This window comes from Oncorhynchus mykiss, chromosome 9 (assembly GCF_057628025.1).
Source record: "Oncorhynchus mykiss isolate SJ-2025 chromosome 9, ASM5762802v1, whole genome shotgun sequence".
Taxonomy (NCBI): domain Eukaryota; kingdom Metazoa; phylum Chordata; class Actinopteri; order Salmoniformes; family Salmonidae; genus Oncorhynchus; species Oncorhynchus mykiss.
Genome location: NC_143030.1, coordinates 17125045 through 17136697, shown reverse-complemented (window position 1 = coordinate 17136697; position 11653 = coordinate 17125045). Strand labels below are relative to the sequence as shown.

Genomic DNA, 11653 nt, shown 5'->3' with positions numbered 1-11653 from the left:
TGTATTATCAAAAATCTTTGTTCTTTTTTTTATAACAAAATGCAATTCAGCACTTGACTATCTATTGGATCAGCCTGTCACAGACCCTCCCATTCAACACCAACTCATTAGATGAGGAACATTGTTTATGAGGATTGCACATTGTTTATGAGGATTGCCTGCTGCAGTTGTTTGAGAGATGTCCAGTTTGCAGCCAAACATGCAACATAGAGAACACCAGCAAAGGGAACATCACATTTACATTTTAAATTGAAGTCATTTAGCAGACGCTCTTATCCAGAGTGACTTACACTAGTGAGCGCATACATTTTCATACTGGTCCCCCGTGGGAATCAAGCCCACAACCCTGGCGTTGCAAGCGCCATGCTCTACCAACTGAACCACATGGGACATGTGTGGCTGAGCCATCACGCAGACATGCCCTCGCTGTGAGCATTCCTACGAATAGAACAGGGAGGACACTTGAATCAGGTTGGTCACGTTTTACCTGGTCAAAGGTCGAAACAGTTTAGCTTGGTGGAACCAACCTGATTACTGCTTTTAGCATTCTATGTCACTTCACCAATAACGATATCTGAAGTGAAGTAGAAAGGCGAATGCAGCAATCAGGTTGGTTCCAGCAGGCTAATCATCACCACCGTTAATAATGCAATCAGTGCACTGTTTGTGTGTGACCGACCAGTATCTTTGATGATATACGTTGCCATGCCCATCAATGGGGCGCTGGCAAAGACCCTGCCTCCAGTCTGTTCCCCAATGGTCGTTGATGGGGAAACTACAATTAGGTAGGTTTAGTCTGACCTGTTCAAACTTCAATATAGTACATGTTTGTTTGTCACCTATTCTAAGTGCCATTGGTCATAGAACAGTGACTGTGCGTGTGTTCACAGATGCATCTATGGAGCCAGCACTTGGAGACTTGCATGATGATGTGATGGACTGACAGACAGACCTGGCACTCAACATAAACGTTTTACTAGACAACTTTTACTTGTATTGTCTTTTTTTGTTATTGAATTGAATGGTATCCTTCATTATGGGGAGGGAAAACCCTGTGTGTTCTGCACCAGGATCAGGGGACTCCTGTTGTATACATGACACCAAACAGGAAGGTATGACCACTCTGACATGTTCACCAAGGTAGCCCCATTACCACCAGACAAAATCCCGATAGGCACAGTGTCTGTATCGGCTGGGAATGACAATGAAAGGTTCACACTGTTATATTAGCAGAACACTGCTTCTATGGTATTATGTAAAGGATTGTTCATTCCAAATTAACCTGCTACTACACTTGAAAGCCATTAAAACAATTTGTTTAGAATATCTACATAAGTTCAGCAATTGCATTCTGCTCATATTACTCTGTAGGCTACTGACCCCCAAGCCAACTCACATTTGGCACCTGTCATGGCCGCCAGCATTTCTTGAGGTGCAAGCCAAAAAACATGGCCAAATCAGCTGTTGTAGTTCCCCTTCAACCTTTATCTAGTTGTTTTCCAGACGTCTACTGGTTCTGTATGTTTATAGTTTTCTATGTGTGTTTCCTTTCTTCCCCGCTGTAATGCTCTCTTTTTGAGTGTGGGTTCCTTATACTAACACTTCATTTTTCAATAGTTTTTCCCTTTTTGACATGGTTTTTGTTCTATTAGAAATACATCTATATGTATAGTCCTATCTAGTATTTGTATTCTTATCTGATTGTATAACATTTAGTGGCCTTCGTGGGTACTTCAGATAACCACACCAGGGGCCTCATTTATCAATATTACGTAGAAACTATTCTGAAATACGACTTACAAACTGAATTTAGAATGTTTGTATGCCTAGAAAAAGTGTTATTTATCAACCAATCCTACAAGCATCATACTCACACCTGTAAGAGATAACCATTGATAAATACCAATTGTTTTTAGCCTCAGTGCTTCTGCACAACTTTGGCTATTTGCATTTCGAAACGCCTTTAATAAAACCATGTATCAAAATCATCCCGTAAAGGCCCATGGGAATATACAACGCAGTACCATGAAATACAATGGCGCAACAAAAAAAGGGGGACGAGACAGAGGTAATAGTGTCGGAGATTGAGTACAGCATTTATTTGGCACGCTCAGTTGTGGCTTGACCAGTAAAAATTAAAATATAGGGACAAAGAGAGGACCAATAAGACAATTCAATTTGCTTTAGCAATGGCAAATATACTTCAAATGAGTAGGCAACACTCACCAATAAGCCATCCATCCTCAACAGCTCACTCCTGTAGGCGTGTAGGCTAACGTATACGCTAACAATGCTGTTCTGCAGAATGAACGAGTTGTGCATTCCACCTGGCTACCTTGCCACCACAGTCAGCCGCATATTTTGCGCATCACATAACCTATCATTGCCTCGTTTGTATCTGGGAACCCATTGTTGGCAAAGAAACCCCTCTTGGCCTGTTGTGCGGTGGTGTATGAAAACTGTATGTAATCTTTCGTTCTTCTGATGATTACATCCAGAACATCGGCTCCATGGGGGGAGAGGGGAGGGGGGTTCAGCTGTTTGAAACTGGTGTACAATACTGAACGTAAAATAGGCTAAATCCAAATTAAACACATACAACAGATCTACCGCTTCTTGCATTCACATTTACATGTTAGTCATTTAGCAGAAGCTCTTATCCAGAGGGACTTACAGTAGTGAGTTCATACATTTTTTGTACTTTTTTCTTGGACTTGTTATCAATGACAATGACAGATCTATAACTCCCATTTCTATGTGAATTTAATCTGGTTGCCCATACAGTTACATACTGCAGCCTTGATCAGGAAGAGCGTTGGGTGTTGAGCAATATTCTATCCTATACAATTGCGCACACTAGGTTTCCAATCTGAGGCACAAAAACATGAAAACATGAATGAGACCATGCTGTAGATCAATCAGACAACAACAGATGATCAACATCAATTCGCTAGAGATATTAGATTCACTGTGGATCCAGGCACAAATGTTTTCACCTGCATAACGAATGAGACACCAAAATTATTTTCTCGCAAACACTTTTCTTCTAGCAGTTGTATCGCCTGCGCTATCACAACAGCTGCTCGTCACTTGACTGTCATTCGGAAAATTATTTCCTGGATCAGATTGAGATTACAATGTAACTAATCAGCTGGACACCAAATGAGCATCCACCAAGTATAATGCTTAATTATTGAAGAACCATGTTAATGACAGTATCAATTTAGGTTTTAAGTATCAAGTTAAGGTGACTCTTTCGTTAGAAGCATTCCATTTTGCAATCGCATACATCATTTTGGATTTGTGTGCCCATGAAAACTGTTTCCACCCTGTAACATAAGGAGACACGAAATGTTACATAGGTACCCTGCGTTTCTGATATCTTAACACAAAAACTGTCTGACTGCTAGATCTAGGATTTTTACAGGGTTCAAGTTAAATGTCTAATTTAACTGTTTAATGCTTAATATATGATATAATAACAACTTACACTGCTATAAATGCAAGGACAGAAAAGTTATGTTTTATGTCAAACGATTTTGGACAAATGTTGGCAAATATAGCTAGTTTGATATATGTCAATGTTAAGCAAGTTAGCTAACTTTATTATTAGCAATTTTAGCTAGTTTATCAAGCTAGCTAAAATCTTATTGGTAGAATAATTTGTCCCAGTTCAAAGGCAAGTGAACACATTCATGTCAGAGGTATGACTTCCCAGTTTCTCATTTCCCAGGAGGACATGAAGTCACCCTGAAATTGTAATACCCTTCCTGTTTTGTTAGTAATTCACTTATAGCCTGCACATGGAGAGAAATAAACATGTTTAAGTTACTGAAGTTAAGAATACTGGTGGAGTAAGGTGTGGGTCATGTAATGGAATAATATTTAGTGTGGTGTTATGGGATGTATAGTGATGTTTCATTGTCTCAAGTGTTTGGGCAGGTGGAGCAAACAGGCTCTTATGTCAGTGTTAGGTCCGGGTATCTCGCCGATATTCTCCCATAGTTGGATGGTGGGATCATAGCGATGCACCAGTCTGGTCTCCCTGTAGTCCTCTTGGCAGTATCCTCCCAGCACATAGATCTTCCCCTCCAGAACCACAGAGGCTGCTCCAACATGGGAGATGGCCAGGGGCGTGAGGGCGCTCCAGGAGTCACTAACAGGGTCGTAGACCTCACAGGCCAGCTGGTCAATAGACATCATGTTTTCATCAACAGTGACTCCTCCGGCCACATAAAGATGGTTGTTTAAAGTCTCCATGCAGTGATGGGCTCGAGGTTGGCTCATCTCTGCCAGGTAGGTAGTTCCTCTCTCATGATGGTACAGGAACATGGACACCAGACAGTGGTACCTGCAGTCGAACCCCCCTGAGATGAAGACCTCTCCATCCAACAGTGTGGCAGCATGGCAACTCAAGGTCATATCCAAGGGTTTGGCAAAGCTAACAGGGAAGGCCACATTTGGTAAAGATAGCAACAAAGAAACAAAGTTTTACTTAAGTTACATACCATTTCCAATGGAACCATTAATTACTGCAAGTGATTCTGTGTTACCATTCGTACCAAAGAAAAACCTTACCTCCAGGAATCTGTATTTGGACAGTAGCGCTCCACACTATCCAGGTTAGTTTCTGGATCAATGTACCCTCCAATGGCATATATCATCTCATCCAGAACAACCACAGAAAAATTACACCTTTTCTCCTGCAAGTTGGCCAATCTCTCCCAGCGGTTCTGAAGTGGATCATATCTGAAAGAACACAAAGAATGAGAGGTGAAGGAAGAAAATAATGTAAAAACTTAAATATGTAAAAAATAATGTACCTAAAGGACTCATTACTTAGCAGATACAAACCCCAAAGTTCTTATCTCACCTGTAGACCGAGTTTAGAACGCCAAGCATGCCTTTATAATTCTGTCCCCCGAGCACGTACAACTTCCCTGCGACAACAGCCAACTCGTGACTTAACCTTGGTGGATTTGGCATCTCTCCCAGCAACCTCCACTCAACGGTCTTCACAACGCCTGTGTAGTTCCTCAGAGAGTTCCCAAACCACAGTTCTCGACTAGGGGTTCGCCGGATAAAGTCGGCAGAGATCTGGTCTCCACCCACCAAGACTAGGCTGTCCTTTGGTAGGTAGACCCTGCACAGGGTCTCAGATGCAACATGATAAGAGCGAAAGTCCTCCAGCATAGTCTGATAGAGACGTTTTATGTTGCATTCAGTCCACAGTTTTGCGGTTTTAACTTCACCAAACTCCTTGAATGTCATGAGAGGAAAGTGGACGTTCTTCATCAGCTCTTTGGTGAGTTTAAGCCTTTCGCTGGGACAGGCCTCGATCCAGACCACCACTGCCTTGAAGACCACAAGCTCAGAGGGCACAAAGAGGGAGTTGCTTTTCAGGTATTTTCTAAGCTTCTTGACTGGCAGGTCCTGGAATTTAGGCGTGGCTGCCACATTTTGGAAGTGTCTCAGGACAAAGTCGTTGGCCTCTTCAAGGAGTTCCGTTATGCCATAAGCCTCAGCGAAAGACGCCACATCCAGGCAGGAGTGGGTGTCCATTTCTTTTTTCAGGAAGTCGAGGCACAGCAAGAGGGCGGGCTGGAACTGGAGCTGGAAGGCAATGCAGGTGATCTCAAAGACACACCCCCAGCTGAGGGGGAGGGACCCGCTGTAGGAGTAGCCAATCAGGGCCTCCAGCTCTGAGGCCTCCAGGAAGGGAAGAGTCACACAGGCCTGCTGGGATTCCTTCATCCCGCTGGTGAACATTCCCCTGAAGTAGTCACTACTGGCAGACAAGAGCACTCTGTGGACTTGAGTCAGGAGAAAGAAGAGGAAACTGAATATTGTTGTTATCATCAGGTAGCTCATATAGACTACTTCCACATCTGGTTAATGATGACTCTTAATGATTACCATTTGTTTTGATCCCAAACGAGTCCCCAACAATAAACAAAACAAATATACAATTAACATTTCATTTAAATCGTTCTCATTATAAAATCAGATTATTATTATGTTGTTATATATTAATATACTAATAATATTCATATATCAGCCTATTATTCTTATTTACAGTGTTTTCCGTAAGTATATGGAGTAGCCAGCCAACTAGAAAAGTACGGGTGATAGTCCCCAATTTCTTTGCAGCACAAGCTCTATTTTGGTGGCCTCTGGTACATTCTAATGCCTTGATTCCATCCAAAATACACAGCTACATTTTGAATACTTTAATAACTTTACAATGACTGCAATAAAATGACTTTGCAATAAAAAATCCTGAAAATGTATGAATTCAGTGGGTTGTTTCTTGTTTTGGATAACGTCTAAGCCTTGGCCTATATGATCAGGAATACTTTCTAAGTAAGAGAAACATTTTTTTTTGTGCGTGAAACCTTTCTTCTCTTGAGATGTAAGTCATATTTACTGTAAGATATGAATTACCACTTCTATTTTTAATTAATAGTTTGCCCTATCAATCAATCACTGTGGGAGGGATTGTCAGGCGAGGGGGCAGGATGACTTTGGCTCACAGAGTTGGTAGGGTTTCAAACCTGTCAATCAATCACTGTGGGTGGGAGTTTGAGGTAAAGCGGTAGATTAGTAATCTAGTCAGAAAAACGAGTCTAGTCAGCCCTTTGAATTACATTTATTGTGGCGTAAACTAAATCTAGTCCACTTTTTCAATGTAGTTTATTTAGGCAAAACATAAAAAAAAAAAAGGTTAAACATGGATTCCCTGTTGAGATTGTGCACCCACACTTTAATACAAAGTTAGGTGAACATGACTAGACCTACAGGTGTGATTGAATAATGAAGTAGGTGTTAAGCATAGACTTTACTACACAGAAAGCAGCAGTTGACTACTCACTCCATTGTGGACACTAATCAAATCAGTAGGTCTTTATCAATACCTTTAATAATACCATATAAGTATCATGACATTAACTTTTATAACCTTCAATCTGTTTTCTTTTATCCTATTTTGGAACAGAACGAGGCTCTCTCTCCGCCACCTATTGTTCCTGTAGTAATGATTTGACATCTTCTGCGAATGTTTTATCATCATTTCCCAGCTAGCACAGTGGTACTGGGCCGATTCAGGCAGAGAGTCAGACTCGGCTGAGAGTCAGACTCCGCCAATGTAATGTGGCCCGAGACAAGGCAGCCTTCGGCAGTATGACCTAGAAAATGTGGACAACTACAAATACCGAGGTGACTGGCTAGACTGTAAATTCTCCTTCCAGACTCATATCAAACATCTCCAATCCAAAATCAAATCTAGAAGCGGCTTTCTATTTTGCAACAAAGCCTCCTTCACTCACGCCGCCAAACATACCCAAGTAAAACTGACTATCCTACCGATCCTTGACTTCAGCGATGTCATCTACAAAATAGCTTCTAATACTCTACTCAAATTGCAAATTGGATGTAGTCTATCACAGTGCCATCCGTTTTGTTGCCAAAGTGCATTATACCACCCACCACTGCGACCTGTATGCTCTAATCGGCTGGCCCTCGCTACATATTCGTCGCCAGACCCACTGGCTCCAGGTCATCTATAAGTCTATGCTAGTTAAAGCTCCATCTTATCTCTGCTTACTGGTCACGATAACACGCGCTCCAGCAGGTATATCTCACTGGTCATCCCCAAAGCCAACACCTCATTTGGCCTCCTTTCCTTCCAGTTCTCTGCTGCCAGTGACTGGAACGAATTGCAAAAATTGCTGAAGCTGGAGACTTACATTTCCCTCAATAACTTTAAACATCATAGATCAGCTATCAGATCAGATCATAGATCAGCTATCTGAGCAGCTAACCGATCCCTGCAGCTGTACATAGTTCATCTGTAAATAGCCCACCCAATCTACCTACCTCATCCCCATATTGTTTTTATTTACTTTGCCTCTCTTTTGCACACCAGTATCACTACTTACACACCATCATATTCTCATCATCATCTGCTCATCTATCACTCCAGTGTTAATCTGCTAAATTGTAATTACTTGCTACTATGGCCTATTTATTGCCTTACCTCCTCATGCCATTTGGCCCGGATTTTGGGTAGTCATTCATTTTGATTCCGGGCCGAGTCCGACACCCGATTCCGGGCCGATTCAATCAGTTCCGGCCCCTGAGGGCCCAGAGGGCCGCTTCTGGGCCGATTCCTCATTGCTAGCTGGGTTATCTGCAGATAATCGCCACAAAGCAGTAGTAGCCTACCAGTATGCAAATTAGGGAGCCAAATGAAAGTCTGCCACCAATGTGATCGGTCCCAGTCACCTAAAATATTTGTTCAGACAGAGTCCTTAATTCCAAACAACACTACCCATCACTAGGCTACACTGACAAGTCACTTTAGCGGTCAGTGCTAAGTCTCGACATGGGCTTAGAATACTAGGAAAATACAAATAAGATATTTTGTTTACTTGTCCCAATGCAATACCATTTATTTAATCAGGTCGACACCTTCTATAAACTAATCAACACAAGCTGTTTGGTCGTCAATCGAAGTACAGTAAATGACCTATGTGCCCGACTCCGTGGCTGGCTATATAGGCCTATGAAACACGCTAAATCAAATAAATGAATGTTCCACAAAACAACACATGAGTAGATTTCAAATCATCGTTACCACTTACATGACATAATAAATGTGACAGCAGCCAACCACAACGCACAGCCAACCACAGAGCCCAAAAATAATACAGGTACCGAGAGGCGGGACAGACAGCAGACTGACAAACCAGCAGGATTTCCCTGTCGCTCACTTAGAGAGATCCAGGGGAGCAACTTTGGAATTACAAGTGGGGGGGACATGATTATTATTTTATTTATCCAGTCGGATAAAAACTCCAAACAGCCTACTCGACCTCTTGGATGTGTCCACATGGTCCTAAAGCACACCGTTGTCTCGTTTGTATCACATTCCAATGGTAAAACTGGGGGAGACAACAATGCAATTTCAGAATGTGGGGGGGGGGGGGGCATATACCCCCAGTCCCCAGTGAAAGTTGTGCCCTGAATAGATCACTAGAAGATACATAGCCCATCTTACATTCTAGCGGGAGAATAGAGCCCAACAGTGGAGGTGTCATAATACCCATAAAACCTAGCGGTCAAACAGGGAAATGTTTCCAATCCTTACTTTTGCCGTTCATTTTTCTCATAGTGGATTTTAGAAACTCTTAAAAATAAGGGCTGTGTTTTGTGTAGGCTTACCCTGGCTTGACGTTTCGATAACCATGTAAATCTCCCTCGTACAATGTGACTTTTATCAATATATTCAGCTCGATTTACTCTCAGATTCAAAAATTATAATTAGCATAAAAGTAGACATCATGCAAGACTACAAATCCCGGCATGCTCCTGCACGTCATCTCTAGCTGACACCTTTGCTAAAATGTATTGTGTCTTTATATCCAAAAATAATAATTTGGGGTGTCTTTCCATGGGCTCCATCTGAATTCACCCGCCGACGTTCCTCTGCACTGCCACGCACAACTTTTTCTCAGCTGGCACAATTTGATTGGCTGCTGTCCGATTCAAAATGTAATCGGTTAAATGAAGAGTTGATGCGCTGCACACTTTTTTAATAGCATCATTTTTATATTTGGGCTTGGGGAGGGTTGGGGAGGGTATCAAGTCAGGTCGAGTCAAAAGGCTCAAATCCAAGTCAAATCACGAGTCATTGGTGTTAAAGTCAATGTCAATTTGCAGTCATCATATTTCTGACTCGAGTCCAAGTCATGTTGCTCAAGTCAACACCTCTGCCTACTACCATACCCCATTTAAAGGCACTTAAATCTTTTCTCTTTCCCATTCACCCTCTGATTGGCACAATCCATGTCTCAATTATCTCAAGGCTTAACAATCCTTATTTAATGTGTCTCCTCCCCTTCAACTACAGTACACTGATTGGAGTGAATTTAACTGATTGGAGTGAATTTATGTGACATCAATAAGGGATCCTAGCTTTCACCTGGATTCACCTGGTCAATCTATGTCATGGAAAGAGTTCCTGTTTTGCACGCTCAGTGTATAATTCCATACTATGAGGTTGGAGTTATACTGTGAAATTGTGAAAATATATCATTCTACAGTACATAGTCGTGATGTATTGTGACTTCAGTCTACTCACCATGAAATGATGCCCCACCAACCTCCAGCTCTACATCACAGCCCACTCTCTTTGTCCACAATTGTCTGATGGACTGAAGACTGACCTTCATCTGTTTTTCAGCAGAGATCTTCTTCTCTTCTGCCCTCGTCTCTACTCCCTTCTTCATCTTCTCCTCCTCTTCACTGCAGAGTTGTAGAACTCTGGGGACCCCTAGTGTTGTAGCTGCAGTCTGTATCTGGGCCAGTGTGTGTCTTTTCAGAGCTGCTAAGGCCCCAGTGTAGGCAAACTCCAGCACCCCTGCCAGCCCCACAAGCCCCACCTCAGGACCCAGACTGATGGATATCTCTGTCTGTATATACATGTCAACATCTCTCCTCTCGTTCTCCTCATCCCTCTCTTGCAGTCTCTGGTGTACGAGGGAGCTGACAGCAGCCAGGACAGGGGAGTGCGCGTGGAGACGCTGCCCAGCCTCAGTGCTCAGAGTCAGGTCAGTGAGGAGAGAGGAGTCCCTGAGCTGCTGCAGGGTTTGGAACATTTCTCTTGTATAGGAGTCTCTGCCGTATACCCTTATTGAATCCACATCCTCTATTCCACCTTTCTGCCCCCCAACAGCTGTCCACTCTTTGTTCACTTCTTGAAGCTCATCCTCCTCTTCTTCAGTTGTCTCTCTCTTTAGATGTATTTGACTGTTTTCCTCCCTTGTAAATGCTTCATCATCTTTATCTTCTTCTTCTGTGTTCACCTGATCCCCACAATCCTTTTCTTTCACTTCTCCTGCACACTCTTCTCCATCTCGATCTATATTGTGCTTATCCCCCCTAAATTCTTCATCCTGCCTCCATAGAGCCTCCAAACCCCTCTGGAAGCATGGTCCAGATAAAGCCATCGCTTCCAACAGCAACAGTCTTTATCTCAACAAATGTCCAACACTGCCTCCATACACATGCAGCTTACTATTATATAATTTATTTTTATTTTTATAAAAAATACTACACAAATTTGTAGCCACACTAAAAGAGCTCTCAGCCTTCGCTATCTGACTGACTGTGTGTGATCTTAGTGCAGTTCTCTTCCCCACTCTCTACAGGGTCAGGTATCTACGTTGTCTCCTCCTTCCCTTCCCTCTTCTTGTGTGTTCTAACTCCTGTTTGACAGAACCATTTATAAACCCCCACTCAACCAGACAGGCTGCTATATATAAACCCCTGAAGTCATACAGATCAGACCTCACAGTAAACGATAAGTAATTGTCTCTGTTTCTGGTCCATGTTCTCATCCCTCAAAGTTGTCCCACGGTAGGGACTAATAATAACAATTTTCATTTCATTTTTTCGATTCAGAGTTGCAACAGTATGTCCCCAATTTGACCATGCAATACCTTTCTGGTTATGTTAGTTGATGGAGATGAATGACCTACACTGACTGCATCTTGTCATTCTCCCATATTCTCTTTGTTTGCCCATAACATTTTATCAGCATTCATTATTTCCTGACTTGTTTTCTCAAATAATTGCTCTGTGTTTGTATTCA

The 11653-nt window shown here is 42.3% G+C and overlaps 1 protein-coding gene across 1 annotated transcript; it reads right to left on the bottom strand.

Moving 5' to 3' along the window:
* Window positions 1–2064: 2064 nt before the first annotated feature.
* Window positions 2065–11160, bottom strand: LOC110531550 (kelch-like protein 33). Its single transcript, XM_021614778.3, has 4 exons — window positions 10142–11160; window positions 4874–5813; window positions 4579–4749; window positions 2065–4441 (listed from the first exon to the last, which is right to left on the bottom strand). The coding sequence occupies exons 1-4, from the start codon at window positions 11007–11009 to the stop codon at window positions 3919–3921; spliced, it is 2502 nt and encodes an 833-aa protein (XP_021470453.3). The 5' UTR covers window positions 11010–11160; the 3' UTR covers window positions 2065–3918.
* Window positions 11161–11653: the final 493 nt, after the last annotated feature.